This window comes from Phyllobates terribilis, unplaced genomic scaffold, assembly GCF_046119375.1.
Source record: "Phyllobates terribilis strain yellow unplaced genomic scaffold, ASM4611937v1 Scaffold_5__5_contigs__length_657084704, whole genome shotgun sequence".
Lineage (NCBI taxonomy): Eukaryota > Metazoa > Chordata > Amphibia > Anura > Dendrobatidae > Phyllobates > Phyllobates terribilis.
Genome location: NW_027362765.1, coordinates 535,498,977 through 535,518,497, shown reverse-complemented (window position 1 = coordinate 535,518,497; position 19,521 = coordinate 535,498,977). Strand labels below are relative to the sequence as shown.

The 19,521-nt window shown below is 44.3% G+C and overlaps 1 protein-coding gene across 2 annotated transcripts in view; it reads right to left on the bottom strand.

The window, feature by feature from the left end:
• The window catches only part of LOC141273656 (neurotrypsin-like), a 101,216-nt gene that overhangs the window by 11,687 nt on the left and 70,008 nt on the right, over nt 1–19,521 (bottom strand). For both annotated transcript variants that reach the window (XM_073685795.1, XM_073685796.1), the window contains exons 9-11: nt 18,920–19,122; nt 17,484–17,625; nt 15,707–15,906 (exon numbers count right to left, since the gene is read on the bottom strand). In XM_073685795.1, coding sequence (XP_073541896.1) covers nt 15,707–15,906; nt 17,484–17,625; nt 18,920–19,122 — 545 coding nt within the window. The remainder of the gene's footprint in view (nt 1–15,706; nt 15,907–17,483; nt 17,626–18,919; nt 19,123–19,521) is intronic.

Sequence of the window (19,521 nt, the reverse complement as noted above, 5' to 3'; positions counted from 1 at the left end):
TAACATTCGACGTTGCAGAGGATGAAACCACGACTGGACCTGTGCTGCAGGGGGGCCCGCTGACGCCAGCCCCTACTTCAGCTGGATGTGCGTCTGAGGGCACTGGCAGCATGGCAGTGACGTCATGCATCACCATAGCAGACACGCCGATGTCTACTGACGGCTTCTGCGCCGGCTACAGAGGAGGACGTCAAATGTTGTGGGATCAGAGGAAGGCGAGTAAAGTGGGGTTTTTTTGTATTTTTTATTTATGCAGAGGCAGAATGGGGACTTATACTGTATACCAGAAAGGGGCCCAGGATTGGGAACATATATAGCAGGATGGGGGACATATATACCAGGAAGGGGCCAATGATGGGGGACATATAGACCTGGAAGGGCCCCAGGATATGGTAAATGTCTACCTCTAGGGAGCCCAGGATCTACTGACATATATACCTGGAAGGGGCCCAGGGTGGAGGATATTACTACATAATGAAGGGGGATGAGGGCGAACATATGTGTCTTTATATGATGTAGAACTCTACAAGGGTCCATACATCTGACCAACATGCAGGTTGAGGCCTGGTCCAAATTTTGCATCAGGGCCCAGCGGACTCTAGTTATGCCACTGGGTCTTGTTAAGGCTATTTCTTTTTTTGTGAGAATCTTATGAATTTATGTCCTATGTGAGCCAAATTCGATCTCTCCCAGAAGAAAAAAGGGTAGAGATAGCTTTCCTGTAAGCCAATGTCCAACCCCTTAAAGAATCTTACAACATGATGAGGATATAAGCAAGGCTACACACCCATCTACGGACTCCTGTTTCTATATACCGGTACTTGCATGGTGTCTTAAATAGCTTTCCATTAATTATATAATGCACAAGCGGGAGATGAAATAGTCTTAAATCATCCAGGGCCTAAGACGTCAAATGGTAGCCCACTTTGCCAACAGTTTCTCACTATTAGGGCTCACTGATAAGCTGAACACCTGCAGCACTACCACAAGGCAATTAAAGCACCACCTGGTTCCCATTGAAATAAATGGGCAATCTATAGAAAGCATGGATGTAGCAGATACTTGAGTGTTTGTTTTTAGAGCTAGGTAATCGATGGAGGTTCTGAAATTAAAGGGGCTCTCCATTTTATCTTTACTTTAATATAGGTCTTGAGGATATGATTCTGTGGAACTCTCGAATATAAAAATAATACAGTTTTTCCTCCTTTGTGACACAAATACCACTTGTTAGTGCAGCCTTCTTCCCAGACTGCACTGAGTTTCTGTACTTAAAATGGCAGCTGATGGCTGCCCATGGCCTCCTGCAACTGAAAAGCCGCACAAATGAGAAGAACATATTTTCATTTGGAGGAGGCCGATTGTCAGGTCTGGTCCATTAGCTCTTGTGAAAACAGATGAGACGTGCAATCTATGAAGAAGGCTTAGTAACAAGTGCAGGAGGAGAACCTGTAATACTTATACATTAGTAAGTGCCACACAATCATGTCCTCAAAACATCATATAAAATAAAGATACATTGGCCAACTCCTCTAAATACTCACATTATTAACAAGTAATTCCCTTATTTTTTCAAAGGATTTTCTAAACCAGACAACCCTCGTTTATGCCATCATCTTGCCTTGTATAGGATATAATAGCATAAATACCAGCCATTAATTCCGGAGCAATCATAGAAGACTGAATTATAGTAATATTTTATATTAATAATTACAATTTTCCTGTGGTCTATCTGGCTAAAAGTCAAATGACACATTTCTCTTACTACTCTCTTTTTGCGAGGCCAAGCAACATTGGAAATAATACACTATAAAAAGATGTAAGCAAATGTGGAAACATGATAGAGGCTAAACTTAGAATTTCTTTTTGGTGTTACTCATGGCTAGGTTTGTTATTAAAATATACAATTTTCATTTTTTGTTTCAAATTTTGGGGACAAAGAGTATATGGCTAGCTCATATGATAGTAATCAGCATTTTATAAGGTCAGATCTATAGGCCATCACATCCCTCTGCTAAATCTGGACACTTACAGCATATTTTAATTCCAAACAATTACGGTATGTCAACCTGACATAGATCCATCCATTCATATCTGTCTGATTTCTTTCTTTCTCTCTCTCTCTTTCTCCATCTCTTTCTTTCTAGAGGAAGATAAGCAGCACTCCAATTAAGTATGAAAAATAGTGAAGGACTTTTTATTAGCCCATTTGGCAACATTTCAGTTCCATAGCAGAGCCTTTCTCAAACTTGAGAAAAGCTGTGCTATGGAACTGAAAAGTTGCCAAAATGCTGCTTATTTTCCTCAGTATATTGCATTGGACTGGAAAGGTGTGTGTCCAATAATTCTATCTATAAAAAAAAAAAGGTCTCCACTGTAGGACCGAAACGTTGCCTTGACATGATGGGTCAATAAATCACTACAGATTGGACTATGGAGTGCTGCCTTTGTTTTTTATGGATATGCTGAGGTTTGGTTATGCCTGAAAGGCGCTTTATTTGCACCCAATCTATTTATTTCGAGCCTCATTTGGGACGAAACGTTGCCTTAATCAAATGGGCTAATAAACCATTGATACTTGGAAATTTGAAGTGCTGCCTTCATCTTTTTTGGATATGCATTGAGGTTTGGTTTTGCCTGGTAGGTTTTGCACCCACTGATTTATCTTTTTGCCTTGCTGGTGCTGCACCTATATATTAACGTTCTATCTATCTATCTATTTATCTATCTATCGTTTTCCTGTAATAAGCCTGTGTAGTAGAAGCAAGAGAGCCTTTAAGAGAATTCTTACAGGATGCTTCAAAGATGGAGAGAGATTGCCATCTGCTGGTCAGGTACAGTCAAGCTGAACCAAGATGTGCAAGGGAAGTTGAAGGGGGAGCAGATTTAGACGCTTGACCCAGTCACATATCTTCCATGAAGGAGTTCCTGGGTATAAGAGGCCAGCGCGCCAAGCCTGAGGTGGTTTTGGCGCCAAGCAGCAGAGAGGAGCAGATGTGCTCCCTACGTGCTGAGAAGCCAAGCGTGGCAAGCCTAAGCCAGAGGCCTGCGAGGTGCCACAGCCAGACACCGGTGGATGAGCTCCAGATTATGGAATCACTCAATTCTGAGGAAAAAATTATGGAATCATGAAAAACAAACACAGAAAAGAACACTTCAATACATCACTAGTATTTTGTTGCACCACCTCTGGCTTTAATAACAGCTTGCAGTCTCTGAGGCATGGACTTAATGAGTGACAAACAGTACTCTTCATCAATCTGGCTCCAACTTTCTCTGATTGCTGTTGCCAGATCAGCTTTGCATGTTGGAGCCTTGTCATGAACCATTTTCTTCTATTTCTACCAAAGATTTTCAATTGGATTGAGATCCGGGCTATTTCCAGGCCATGACATTGACCTTATGTGTCTTCTTTCAAAGAATGTTTTCACAGTTTTTGCTCTATGGCAGGATGCATTATCATCTTGAAAAATGATGGCATCATCCCCAAACATCCTTTCAATTGATGGGATAAGAAAACTATCCAAAATATCAATGTAAACTTGGAAATTTATTGAAGACTAGATGGTGGCCCGATTCTAACGCATCGGGTATTCTAGCATATGTCTCCCGACCCTCCTTTATAATGCCCCATGCAGGAAGTCACATCCCCCGTATATAATACCCCATGCAGGAAGTCACATCCCCCGTATATAATACCCCATGCAGGAAGTCACATCCCCCGTATATAATACCCCCATGCAGGATGTCACATCCCCCGCATATAATGCCCCATGCAGGAAGTCACATCCCCCGTATATAATACCCCATGCAGGAAGTCACATCCCCCGTATATAATACCCCAAGCAGGAAGTCACATCTCCCGTATATAATGCCCCATGTAGGATGTCACCTCTCCCCCATATAATGCCCCATGTAGGATGTGACCTCTCCCCCCATATAATGCCCCATGCAGGATGTCACCTCTCCCCCATATAATGCCCCATGTAGGATGTCACCTCTCCCCCCCATATAATGCCCCATGCAGGAAGTCGTATCCCCTGTATATACATCCTCCCATAGTGCCCCATGCAGGTCCCCATGCAGGAAGTCATATCCCATGTATATCCATCTCCCCATAGTGCCCCATGCAGGTCCCCTATGGCCCCATAAAAAAAAAAAAATCCAATAGTCACCTCCCTTCTCAGCTGCTTCTCTGGACTCCAGCGAAGCCGGCATGTTCACGCTGTGCGCTGTGATTGGTCAGGAGAGAGCGCGGTGTAAAGACGTCACCGCACCCTCTGACCTGAGACGTCACAGAGCACAGCGCGAAGACACAGGAGATGCTGCGGAGGCACAGGGAGGGGTAAGTATGACGCCGGTGCCGGGGTCCTGATCGAGCGGGGGGAGGGACGGGAGGAGAGGGGAGGGACGGGAGGAGAGGAGAGGGGAGGGGAGAGGAGGGGAGGGGTAAGTATGACGCCAGGTGCCGGGGTCCTGATCGAGCGGGGGGAGGGATGGGAGGAGAGGGGAGGAGGGGAGGAGAGAGGTGTCACACTTGTCCTCGGGAGATAAGCGGCCGTAGCCACTGATCTCCCGACGATAGCCGCATGTAGGTCAGCGGCGCCTGCGGTCGGGGGGACTTATGCTGCGAGTAGCCGGCTGCATCGCCGCTGACCTCCGTGCCACACATGAGCCGCTAACGGCCGCCATGTTTTTCAGAAATGCGGCATCGCTGATTGGCCGCGGCCGGACCAATCAGCGACCCGGGATTTCCAGGACAGACAGACAGACAGACAGACGGGATAAGACAATTATATAGTAGATATAATGACAGCCATCTCCCCAGTGCCTTTACCTGACATGCAGCCCCATATCATCAATGACTGTGGAAATTTACATGTTCTCTTCATGCAGTCATCTTTGTAAATCTCATTGGAACGGCACCAAACAAAAGTTCCAGCATCATCACCTTGCCCAATACAGATTCGCGATTCATCACTGAATATGACTTTCATCCAGTCATCCACAGTCCATGATTGCTTTACTTTAGCCCATTGTAACCTTGTTTTTTTCTGTTTAGGTGTTAATGATGGCTTTTGTTTAGCTTTTCTGTATGTAAATCCCATTTCCTTTAGGCGGTTTCTTACAGTTCGGTCACAGACATTGACTCCAGTTTCCTCCCATCCGTTCCTCATTTGTTTTGTTGTGCATTTCCTGCTTTGGAGACATATTGCTTTAAGTTTCCGGTCTTGACGCTTTGATGTCTTCCTTGGTCTACTAGTATGTTTGCCTTTAATAACCTTCCCATGTTGCTTGTATTTGGTCCAGATTTTAGACACAGCTGACTGTGAACAACCAACATCTTTTGCAACATTGCATGATGATTTACCTTCTTTTAAGAGTTTGATAATCCTCTCCTTTGTTTCAATTGACATCTCTCCTGTTGGAGCCATGATTCATGTCAGTCCACTTGGTGCAACAGCTTTCCAAGGTGTGATCACTCCTTTTTAGATGCAGACTAACGAGCAGATCTAATTTGATGCAAGTGTTAGTTTTGGAAATGAAAATTTACAGGGTGATTCCATAATTTTTTCCTCAGAATTGAGTGATTCCATAATTTTTTCCCTCTGCTTGGTCTGAAAAACATTACCCTTACTGAGTACCACATTTTTAATCTTGATTTCTTTTAGTGTTTCTTAAAGCCCTAAAGTTGCCATTTGAAATTACTTTAGTTTCGTGCCATGTCTGTGATCGGCTTTTTTTCAACAACATTAAACAACTGAATGAACATCCTCTGAGCCCGGTGATTCCATAGTTTTTGACAGGGGTTGTATATATAAACTGTTTATATTCATCTCTGACTGTCCTCGTCTTGTGTCTCTGTGTGTTGCATTCCGGCACCTGCATACACTATATTGACTTCTCATTTTTTTATTTAATTTGGAAACCCTCACATGAAACCACCATTAATTATTACACATTTTCAATTGATAACCAAACAATAGTTATAATTGGGTTCTTCAGAAGTTTTTGTTATCGGCACTTGACAGGCTGCTACACAACCTTAAAGAGATCAGACTCTTCTTTGATTCCATGCCTCCTGTAACATGACCAATGAAAAAGCTTGGAATGTGATCCTATTGATGCCTCACTTCTGCATTTAATACGGTGCCAATCCACAGCATCTATTCTAAGTGATAAACCCAAGTTACAGAAAACAAACTTGTGTTAAAATGTTGGAACATTATGAATATGTTCAAGAATATGATAAGAAGCAAAGTGCATATATCCAACATATTGATATCAGCTGTATTTACTGTATATTACAAGCCATATTCTTCATATATGTTGCAGCTGAAAGTTCTTTCCTCTAAAACTAACCAGGGATAACCCGATCACCTCAGAGATTTTACGCACATTCTCAATTCCAAGTAGATTCGCGTGGCAGCTGGGTGACCACAATACATAGGAGGAATTGATGTGAAGTTACAAAGGCTGACTTCAGTGCTCATTCCCAAAAGAATATTTTGCGTCGTAATTGTTGCTTCAGTGGTTGCCTTAGTTACACATTCATTATAAAGGGTTTCTATACCCGCTTTATTTCCCCTACCCCCCCAGTAGGAGAATGTTGGGGGTCACTGCAGAGGGTCATCATTACATGCACAATTCACTGCTTTCACAGGCTGTATCTCAGAAGTAGTTAGGACTAGAGATGAGCGGTGTTCGACTAGAACTGTTCGCCAATCTCAAATTCGAGCTGTTTTGGGCGGTGTTCGAGTTGTTCGACGAACCCGAACGATTTGCAAAAAATTCGGCTGTTCGAGGTTATGTTCGATAACTGTTCGTGCACCAAAAGCGTGTCCTGCATGTCTGGCGCTATTTAGAGCACCAATCATGCAGGGATTGTCTGCCACTCACTGTAATGCCACAGCCATGGTGGTTGTGGCATTACAGTGATTGCCCAAATCGATGGGAACAGTGCCAACAGTGAAACATGAAAAGCCGGCAATTCAGCAGCGGCATACACCGGTACCCGACAATTTAGAACCGAAAGAATAGAGCTTCACACATAGATTAGATAGATAGAAACATGTCAGCCACATATATATGAAGTACAGTGACAGTGTTGCTTACTGTACTTGTCATTTAGTGTAAAGGATTTATCAAAAAAAATAATAGTGTTTTCATGCACCGTCTCTTTAAAAAAGCCGGCTGGCAATTCAGCAGCGGTACCCGACAATTTGGAATAGAAAGAATAGAGAATCACACATAGATTAGATAGATAGAAACATGTCAGTCACATATATATGAAGTACAGTGACAGTGTTGCTTACTGTACTTGTCATTTAGTGTAAAGGATTTATTAAAAAAAATAATAGTGTTTTCATGCACTGTCTCTTTAAAAAAGCCGGCCGGCAATTCAGCATCTGTACCCGACAATTTATAACAGAAAGAATAGAGCATCACACATAGATTAGATAGATAGAAACATGTCAGTCACATATATATGAAGTACAGTGACAGTGTTGGTTACTGTACTTGTCATTTAGTGTAAAGGATTTATTAAAAAAAATAATAGTGTTTTCATGCACTGTCTCTTTAAAAAAGCTGGCCGGCATTTTAGCATCTGTACCCGACAATTTAGAATAGAAGGAATAGAGCATCACACATAGATTAGATAGATAGAAACATGTCAGTCACATATATAAGAAGTACAGTGATAGTGTTGATTACTGTACTTGTCATTTAGTGTTAAAATAAAGGATTTATTAAAAAAAAAATTGGCGTGGGGTTCCCCGTAATTTTAGTCTCTAGCGGAGGTTAAGCAGACGGCTGGGGCAGATGTTTGAAGCCTGGGAAGGGGGTAATACCCACGGAGCTTCCCAGGCTACTAATATCAGCCCCCAGCTGAATACCTAGCCTTTACTAGCTATTAAAATGGGGGACCCCCCCAAAAAAATGACGTGGGGTCCCCCCTATTTTAATAGCTAGCAAAGGCTAGGCAGACAGCTGGGGGCTGATATTAATAGCCCAGGAAGGGTGCCATGAATATTGGCCCCCTCCCAGGCTAGAAACACCAGCCGTCAGCCGCCCCAGAAATGGCGCATCCATAGGATGCGCCAATTCTGGCACTTAGCCTCGCTCTTCCCACTGCCCTGTAGCGGTGGCAGTGGGGTAATAGGGCTGGGGTTGATGTCATTTTATAATGCCAGCTGACATCAAGCCCAGGTTAGTAATGGAGAGGCGTCTATAAGACACCCCCATTACTAACCCCATAGTCAAAGTTAAAAGAAAACACAAACACCCAGAATAAAGTCCTTTAATTGAAATAAAGACACAATCCTTTATTGTTCTAAATTAAACCATACTTACCACCACGCCCATTCCAGCTGAAGCCAACGATCTCCTGCAATAAAAGTAAAATAATAAAGCAACCTCATCCTTACCTTTCCATGGTTCCCAGGACAGCTTCAGCTCTGCTACATTGAGATGACAGGCTGGACCGCAGCAGAACGCTGCCATCCAGCCTGTCATCCCGCAGACACTGAGAAGCGCAGGCATGCTTGCGCTCCTCAGTGTCTCGCTGTGACGGCATAAAGATGAGCCGACAATGAACTCGGCTCACCTCATGCACGTCACTGACAGCGTGGGAGAATTCTCCTGCACTCAGCGCTTCAGCGTGAGAATTTTCCCTCGCTGTCAGTGACGTGCATGAGGTGAGCCGAGTTCATTGGACATGAATGAGCTCACCTCATGCACGTCACTGACAGCGTGGGAAAATTCTCACGCTGAAGCGCTGAGTGCAGGAGAATTTTCCCACGCTGTCAGTGACGTGCATGAGGTGAGCTCATTCATGTCCATTGAACTCAGCTGACCTCATGTACGTCACTGACAGCGTGGGAGAATTCTCACGCTGAAGCGCTGAGTGCAGGAGAATTCTTCCACGCTGTCAGTGACGTACATGAGGTGAGCTGAGTTCATTGGACATGACCTCGGCTCATCTGGATGCCGTCACAGCGAGACACCGAGGAGCGCAAGCATGCCTGTGCTTCTCAGTGTCTGCGGGATGACAGGCTGGATGGCAGCGTTCTGCTGCGGTCCAGCCTGTCATCTCGATGTAGCAGAGCTGAAGCTGTCTGGGAACCATGGAAAGGTAAGGATGAGGTTGCTTTATTATTTTTCTTTTATTGCAGGAGATCGTTGGCTTCAGCTGGAATGGGCGTGACGGTAAGTATGGTTTAATTTAGAACAATAAAGAATTGTGTGTTTATTTCAATTAAAGGACTTTTTTCTGGGTGTTGTGTTTTTTTTAAATACTTTACTAGAAATTCATAGTGGTCATGTCTAATATTGGCGTGACCCCATGAATTTCGGGCTTAGGGCCAGCTGATAATGCCAAGCTGGCCCTAACCCCTTTATTACCCAGTGAGCCACCGCACCAGGGCCCTGGATGAGTTGGGTACAGCGCCAGAAGATGGCGCTTCTATGAACGCGCCATTTTCCGGGGTGGCTGTGGACTGCAATTTGCAGCTGGGGTGACCCAGAAAGCTTGGGTCTCCCTGCGCTGCAGATTCCAGCCCCCAGCTGCCTAGTTGTACCTGGCTGGACACAAAAATAGGGCGAAGCCCCACGTATTTTTTTTTTTAATTATTTCATGAAATTCATGAAATAATTAAGAAAAAAAGGGCTTCCCTATATTGTTGTGTCCGGCCAGGTACAAATAGGCAGCTGGTGGTTGGGGGCAGCCCGTTCCTGCCTGCTGTACCTGGCTGGACACAAATATAGTGCGAAGCCCCACGTCAATTTTTTTTTAAATTATTTCATGAAACTAGATGGTGGCCCGATTCTAACGCATCGGGTATTCTAGAATATGTATGCGGCAGACAAGGCGCAATCAGCAGAGCGGTGTTTAAATTTGGCGCCAAAATCGCTGACTGGTCGTGGCCAGCAACCGCGACCAATCAGCAAAGCGGTGTTGAAATTTGGCGACTATATCACTGATTGGTCACGGCCGGCGGTCGCGACTAATCAGCAGAGCGGGGTTTAAATTTTGCGCCAATAATGCTGATAGGTTGTGGTCGCGACCAATCAGCAAAGCGGTGTTTAAATTTGGCGCCAATAATGGTGATTGGTCACGACCTCGACCATTCAGCAGAGCGGTGTTTAAATTTGGCGGAAACAATGTTGATTAGTCGCGGCCGGCGGTCGCGACTAATCAGCAGAGCGGGGTTTAAATTTTGCGCCAATAATGCTGATAGGTTGTGGTCGCGACCAATCAGCAAAGCGGTGTTTAAATTTGGCGCCAATAATGGTGATTGGTCACGACCTCGACCATTCAGCAGAGCGGTGTTTAAATTTGGCGGCAACAATGTTGATTAGTCGCGGCCGGCGGTCACGACCAATCAGCAGAGCGGGGTTTAAATTTGGCGCCAATAATGCTGATTGGTCGCAATCGCCGGCCGCGACCAATCAGCAGAGCGGTGTTTAAATTTGGCGTCAAAATCGCTGATTGGTCGCGGAAGGCAACTGTGACCAATCAGCAGAGCGGGGTTTAAATTTGGCGCCAATACTGCTGATTGGTCGCGGCCGGCAACCGTGACCAATCAGCCGAGCAGGGTTTAAATTTGGCGCCAATACTACTGATTGGTCGCGGACGGCGACCGCGATCAATCAGCAGAGCGGTGTTTAAATTTGGCGCCAATAATGCTGATTAGTCGCGGCCGGCATCCGCGACCAATTAGCAGAGCGGGGTTTAAATTTGGCGCCAATCTCGCTGATTGGTCGCGGCTGGAGTCCGTGACCAATCAGCAGAGCGTTGTTTAAATTTGGCGCCAATCTCACTGATTGGACGCGTCTGGCGTCCGCGACCAATCAGCAGAGCGTTGTTTAAATTTGGCGCCAAGCTCGCTGATTGGTCGTGGCCGCTATTTAAATGTGGCGCCCAAATCGGTGATTGGTCGCGGGCAGCGTCCGCGACCAATCAGCAGAGCGGTGTTTAACTTTAGCGCCAAGATCACTGATTGGTCGCGTGCGGAGAGCGCGACCAATCAGCTAATCGTATTGGTGAGGACCGGGGAGCGCCGCTGCCTGGTCGGATACTTCCGTTGCGAGAAGCCGGGAGATGAGCGACTGCTCGCAGCAGATGTATCCCGACCCGCAGCTCCGCTCCCCGGTCCTCCCTTGACACCCTAGCCGCTGATGTCCCCACAGTATCCGCATGGTGTTACAAAGATCCGGACATTTGTGTTAAAAATCGCTGATTGGTCGCTGGCGCTGCCCGCGACCAATCACCGATTTGGGCGCCAAATTTAAATATCGGCCGCAACCAATCACCAATCTTGGCTCCACATTTAAACACCGCTGTGCTGATTGGTCGCCGACGCTGGGCGCGACCAATCACCGATTTTGGCGCCACATTTAAATAGCGTCCGCGACCAATCAGTACAGCGGTGTTTAAATGTGGAGCCAAGATGGGTGATTGGTCGCGGAGGATATTTAAATTTGGCGCCCAAATCGGTGATTGGTCGCGGGCAGCGCCAGCGACCAATCAGCGATTTTTAACACAAACGTCCGGACCTTTGTAACACCATGCGGATACTGTGGGGACATCAGCGGCTAGGGTGTGAAGGGAGGACCGGGGAGCGGCGCTGCGGGTCGGGATACTTCTGCTGCGAGCGCCCGCTCATGTCCCGGGTTCTCGCAGCGGAAGTATCCGCACAGGCAGCGCCGCTGACATCCATGCGCCTAGGGTGTGAAGGGAGGACCGGGGAGCGGCGCTGCGGGTCGGGATACTTCTGCTGCGAGCGCCCGCTCATGTCCCGGGTTCTCGCAGCGGAAGTAGCCGCACAGGCAGCGCCGCTGACATCCATGCGGCTAGGGTGTGAAGGGAGGACCGGGGAGCGGCGCTGATGTCCAATTGGTCGCGGCCGCTATTTAAATGTGCGGCACAAATCGGTGATTGGTCGCCGTCTTGACCGCGACCAATCACTGATCTTGCCGCCAAAGTTAAACACTACTGTGCTGATTGGTCGCGGATGCTGCCCGCGACCAATCACAGATTTGTGCGCCAAATTTAAATATCGGCTGCGACCAATCACCGATCTTGGATCCACATTTAAACAACGCTGTGCTGATTGGTCGCGGCCGATATTTAAATGTGGCGCCCAAATCGGTGATTGGTCGCGGTCTTGGCGCGCGACCAATCACTGATCTTGCCGCCAAAGTTAAACACTACCGTGCTGATTGGTCGCGGACGCTGCCAGCGACCAATCACCGATTTGTGCGCCAAATTTAAATATCAGCCTCATGCATGTCACTGACAGCGTGGGAAAATTCTCCTGCACTCAGCGCTTCAGCGTGAGAATTCTCCCACGCTGTCAGTGATGTGCATGAGGTGAGCCGAGTTCATTGTCGGCTCATCTTTATGCCGTCACAGAGAGACACTGAGGAGCGCAAGCATGCCTGCGCTTCTCAGTGTCTGCGGGATGACAGGCTGGATGGCAGCGTTCTGCTGCGGTCCAGCCTGTCATCTCGATGTAGCAGAGCTGAAGCTGTCGTGGGATCCATGGAAAGGTAAGGATGATGTTGGTTTATTATTTTTCTTTTATTGCAGGAGATCGTTGGCTTCAGCTGGAATGGGCGTGATGGTAAGTAGAGTTTAATTTAGAACAATAAAGAATTGTGTGTTTATTTCAATTAAAGGACTTTATTCTGGGTGTTTGTGGTTTTTTTTGTAACTTTGACTATGGGGTTAGTAATGGGGGTGTCTTATAGACGCCTCTCCATTACTAACCTGGGCTTGATGTCAGCTGGCATTATAAGCTGACATCAACCCCAGCCCTATTACCCCACTGCCACCGCTACAGGGCAGTGGGAAGAGCGAGGCTAAGTGCCAGAATTGGCGCATCCTATGGATGCGCCATTTCTGGGGCGGCTGACGGCTGGTGTTTCTAGCCTGGGAGGGGGCCAATATTCATGGCTCCCTTCCTGGGCTATTAATATCAGCCCCCAGCTGTCTGCCTAGCCTTTGCTAGCTATTAAAATAGGGGGGACCCCACGTAATTTTTTGGGGGGGGTCCCCCATTTTAATAGCTAGTAAAGGCTAGGTATTCAGCTGGGGGCTGATATTAGTAGCCTGGGAAGCTCCATGAGTATTATCCCCTTCCCAGGCTTCAAACATCTGCCCCAGCCGTCTGCTTAACCTCCGCTAGAGACTAAAATTACGGGGAACCCCACGCCAATTTTTTTTTTAATAAATCCTTTATTTTAACACTAAATGACAAGTACAGTAATCAACACTGTCACTGTACTTCATATATATGTGACTGACATGTTTCTATCTAATCTATGTGTGATGCTCTATCTTTCTGTTCTAAATTGTCGGGTACCGCTGCTGAATTGCCGGCCGGCTTTTTAAAGAGACGGTGTATGAAAACACTAATATTTTTTTAAATAAATCCTTTACACTAAATGACAAGTACAGTAACCAACACTATCACTGTACTTATTATATATGTGATTGGCATGTTTATATCTATCTATGTGTGATGCTCTATTCTTTCTGTTCTAAATTGTCGGGTACAGATGCTGAATTGCCGGCCGGCTTTTTTAAAGAGATGGTGCATGAAAACACTAATATTTTTTTTAATAAATCCTTTACACTAAATGACAAGTACAGTAAGCAACACTGTCACTGTGCTTCTTATATGTGACTGACATGTTTCTATCTATCTAATCTATGTGTGAAGCTCTCTTCCTTCTTGTCTAAATTGTCGGGTACCGGTGTATGCCGCTGCTGAATTGCCGGCCGGCTTTTTTAAAGAGAGCGTCTTCTGAGCAGTTTCTCAGCTTTTGGACACCTTTGAAGGTGTTTTCTATGTGTTTCTATGTGTTTTTGTTTGCCTGCCATTGGTTTTAACGGTGTTCGACGGTGTTCTAAGGTGTTCGACGAACAGTTCGACGAACAGTTCCTCGAACATCCCGGTGTTCGACGAACCGAACCGAACCCGAACACTACGGGGGTGGCTCAACACTAGTTAGGACTCCATCTCTATAGCATTGATAATCAAGAAGAAGGGAGGACGTGTATCTGAAGGAGATGCAGGACACAATTCATTTCTAATATTTAGGAAAAAGATGAAAGTTATTCTATATGTACGACTGGCGTTTTCATTGTTTACATCAATGTAATAGCGATGTACTATTTTAATTTAAAAATAAAATCATCAAGGCAGGATTACAGTGAAATGTAACCCGTAATAAAGCTGGAGGCAGGTAATGCAATCCACCAGTGGCAATATGTGACAAGCACACCTCACCGCCTCTCCCTCTCTGTACAGTGACCCCTGCACATGTCACAGAGTATGCCCACAATATTCTTCCATAGAAATCACTGGAGGAGAAAATTCAGGTGACCGGCACTCTCAAAAGCAAATAATGGATCATTCACCCGTCTAGTAGGTCGTGGGGGGTTGCGCCTGTTTGACCACATTGGTCTTTCAACTCAACATTAACTGTCTAGTGGTTGCTGACAAAGGAGGACAGCACCCACTGTATTTGACGGGCAGGTGTAAACCTGACCCTAAAGGCATGTTCCTGCTATGGCACTAGCAATAAGCTATAGCTGGAGCACTTTTCTTATATAAAGGGGCTGTCCAAAGTAACTCTGTGCTTCATCTGTTACAGAAAAAAATACTGTGCGTGATAAGTTTACAAAATACCCAATCCTCTGGTCTCCATAAAAAGCGTCACAAGGTCTGGCAGTCACTTATCCTGTCTCCACATGGTAATAAACATATTGTACATGCATATTTATAGCAGAATCAGGTTTCTAAACTGTATGACCAGATTTAGACTCGGTGCCATTACAGATGTCACGTGGCTTCCATTAGCAGTAGGATCGTATTCTGTTATGCAGTGACAAATTTGTGACTACTCGTGTGACTTAAGTGGTCACTGCCATTTCCACAAACTTTGCATAAATCAATAGTACATGCAAGTATAAGAAACTATATAACATAGCTTATCAATGAATTCATCATACACTCTGCAAAACAGCACAAATCCATATTATTTGGCAAGATGGACTGTCAGTTCACTGAAGTATCAGGTTACAGAGCCTATTAAACTCAATGGAGATGGGAGGGTGAAAGAGGAAGAGCAGGGAGAGGCACTGATACAGATAGCACATCAGCTTCTAGTAAGTGATTTTATCTCACTTCAGTGCTGGATTTACAGGTACACTGCTCAGTAGTGCTGTATAATATTCTCTAAGCTGTCGCTTCTGAACATGTGACGCACAAAGAAAAAAAGATCAGGAATCCACTCTCATCATCACAGTCATCACTCTCTGTGTGCTTTGTATAAAATACATCATAGCAGCTAGTGTCCACCAACTAGATCAGAGGCAATTAAAAATTGGAGTTAAAGCCTGCATAAAGGAAAAATGCAGGATGGAAGTCATATTATGCCCAGAAATAGTGTTATTCCTCATGTACAGACACGACTCATTATTCTGAAAAGTTTTCCTGAAATGACAGGTATATAGCAGTCATCAAAAAGTTCAACATGGCATCAAATCTACACATATGCGACAGCCCTTTATTATTTCCCATGCAAAATGTACAACTCATAAAGAGAAAATAGACAACATTGCAAAATATTTCTAGCCTTTCACTTTTTGATCATTTGCTACATAAATGTAGAAATCTACAATAAACTTAGGTACCTGTGAGGCCACTTATTTTCTTCTCTACATAGTCACACATAACTCCAGCATCTTCACTGTGCCAGCAGTTGTGTATTCCACTGTCCTGCTTTTTGCATTGTGCTAGTGTGTTTTCGGTACCGTTGCACTCTACATTATCTAGGTGAATTGGCCCTTGTCCTTCCCCGAAGTAAGCCATTGTTCTGGCCTTTGCTGGGCCCCTATATAAAAGAAATTACACACTTTATTTCATTTTTCAATTATGTACGTCACACTGGGATAAGCTGTGCTATTTATGCTGTACATTATGTTACTGGATATTACATGCTATTTGACATTTATTAATTGAAACCAACATACAGTGGTGACCAAAAGTTTTGCATTTTTTTTAAAAGTCTGATTACATTTTCCTGGTGATTTTAGTATACCGGAAGCAAATGGTTGTCAGCTGTAAGGAAGAAAATTGTGTTTGACATTGTTTTATCCCTTTTGTGTTAGTTTTCAACATTTGCTGGACCAAATGTTCTGCAGATTTTGTTATGGGCAGTTGAATTTTGCCTACATTTATGGTCAAAGGCAAATCCAAAGTCGGTCAAGAAAGATCAAAATGCTAGAATTCAAAGCACATAGAAAACACACACCACATTTAACCGATATACAACATAGCAAAGAAGAGAGGCAGACAGTGAGCTAAATAGCCTGGGAATAATTCCGAACAGGAGACACCTGTAGGAAACCCAGAATGCCCTAACCCTGATTGGGAGACGGAACTGTCACTCACCACACTGACAGCTCAACATGCCCAACCCTCAGATTGGATGGCTGACCTGTCTATCACGATACTGACGGCTCAGCATACCACTGCCCCAGATTGGTGGCTGAGCTGCCATTCACCACACTGACAGGAGAAATGTTGACAATAGTATAAACCCTGTATTGTTATACCTCTTCTCAGAAACATTTACTATCATATATGGCTAAATTTTCAACTATAATTTCCCATTGTTATATCCTTACCTGGACAAGCTCCAGTGATATTTGCCTTTGTTGCCAGGTGCCACCAAATTTACTTTGCGGGCTGCACTGGTGATGGAGGAGGTGGCATAGCCAGCATCATTGGGTGGCGCAGGCACTGTTCCTCTAAAATACTGGTGTGGCTATGACTTATGATACATTCCAGCCAGTTGAACATGTTAAGGGAGAATGTGTGCATGCTGTTCAGCTGCTCAGCGGGTACAATCAGCTTCCTGCTTTGGCCTATGTGGCAGCACCCCATCCTATTTAAACTCCCAGCAGACTGGGTTGCCAGTTATTGTTTGTTTTCCTACGGAACCATTTATCTACTCATCTTCTGCTACTGACCCGGCTAGATCCTGACCTCGTTTGCTCCATAATCCCTCCTGACCTTGATCTCAGCTGGTCAAACTTTCCTTTGGCCTGACCCCCTGGTATCTGAACCCTCTTTCTACGGTATTGCCTTCTCATTCTAACACTGGTTCTGTCCCTTCAATTGCTCACCTGGCTAGTTTGACTACCCTAGCCTTATGCTTGTTCATCTGACCAGCAACCATATTATGTACATACAACACTCACTAACTTCTTCCTGTATTGTCAATCATTCTGGAATTGGATTTGGGAACCAAAAAGGCCACACAAACAGTACTAAAGGTTCAATGCAGATAGGACAGTGCTAGAAATGGTGTTGCAAACATGTAATTGTGCTGGAATTACTGGAGAACTATATAAAAAAACAACCATGAGAAAAAAGTAACATAAAACCTAAGAAGGAAGCACTGACCTGTGTCCTAACTGACGACAAACAACAACAGCGTCGTTGTCGGTCCAGCCATCGTCACACACGCTGCCCCACTCTCCATTCAGGAATACCTCCACTCGGCCTTCCTTAGTACTTTCCCCGTCCACCAGCCGAACAGCGGGTCCTGAAAATGTCATCAGATATTAATGTCTTTATGGCTTATGCATAAGACTATATTTGTGTTGTACTAATAGCTTGCTGTGGATTCATACCATATCTCTATGTGCCTACAATAGTATATAGAAGCACACAGCCTTTTTTCCTACAGATTTCTAATGTGTCCTTCATATTCCTTGGAAAAATATGTTAATCTTTATTAATTACTAAGCTACATGTATCCCACCAACCATCTAATGTTTTTATACTATACCAATGCAGTATAAGAAAATGCTAAGAAATCATACCAAACAAATACGGAATTCATACTAAACACATAGAGTATCACACAAAAGTACTATAGCGATATTTGTAAGTCTGTACAGAGTAAGAAAAGCTGAGCTGTACATGTATTTTTCATATCTGCCTCATGCACATGACCAGAATACAAATCCGTGTTGTATAGATCTGTTAACAGCCCTATAAAAACCTATTGGTCTATACTGTACATTATGGTTCTTCTGGGAGACTTTTTTCATAAAAAACACAGAGGATTTTTGGTGGCCCCTCCACTGCATTGGAGAATACAGGATGGAGGCACCACGCGCTGAGATGGATTGCTGCAGGGTCTGTGCACATCGCTTGGCTTTATGCATGCAACTGGTAATTTCAGGAATTAACAGATGTTGGATTATCAAATATTCCAGGTTTTTAGACATTGTATGTGATTTAATTTGTTACTTTATATGACAACAAAAATATACTGATAACCTGGCATCTAGCTATCTGTCTGTCCATCTATTAAATATCCTTTCTCTACTAAGGCTGGTTCTAAAATCACACTTTACTCTCTCGTGTCAGTGCTGGAAACTAAATAAAGCCATCACTGGCAATTGTCACGTGCCAGACTATATCACGTACAATCCGGCTAATCCAACAATCATCTTTCTTTTCCCCACAGGATTATCTACATTTTTGGACCATTGGATACCATGTAAATGGAGTTTGACTGATTATGACAATATTATTATTATTACTCCTAATTTTTGCATTTTGTAAAAGAAGATATGTTGGCATCATTACCATATACATAGATATAATTTCTCTATTGAGACTACAGAATAGAATATTAATAATATTATAACTAATAAAATGGTGAACTGCAATCCTACTAATCCAGAATCCGCCAAAGCTATAAAGAAAAGAGACTGGAAACAATTAGGATTCCCCAATAAAATATGAACACCAGGGCAATGTATGTTCTATAGGTAAGAAACTCTATATTGTGCAGCTGGTTGATTCAGAAGAACAATGGTATTTACCAGGCGGTGGTTCAACTATGTCATTGCTGTCATTTGAGCACCGGACGCCCACATCTTCAGAATGGGAGCAGTCATGCTGACCCCAGCTACTGTGTGAACATTCCAGTAGGGAGCGCTCCGTGCCTGTGCAAGCCACATCATCCAGAAATATCAACCCATTTCCAGGTCCAAACTCTGCTTTTGAAGCCAAACTGGAGAGACCACTAGAAAAAAAAACACAGATGGAACACTGAAGTAAAATGGATGCCTTCTGGTTTTTGTCCGTTTTAATGGATCTCCATAGACTTTAATGGCCAAGTCTGTGCCACAAAACTGATCAGAACAGGACACGCTCTGAGTGTCATGGATCGGATACATAGATCTGTTATTAAAATGGATGTGTGTATGGATCAGTGAAACTCTAGAGCCCATGAGAAAAACTATAAGATCTTGACCGGAATGTATTATCTGCACTGTATTTATCTCTCAGTATTTTAATCAGTTTTGGAAGGGATGTAACCATGATTATCATTAATGAAGATGTGACAAGCTCAAACATTTTGGAACTAGACGATATCTCTACTGTGAACTTAGTGAACAGCGGGTGGACAGCATCCCACCTA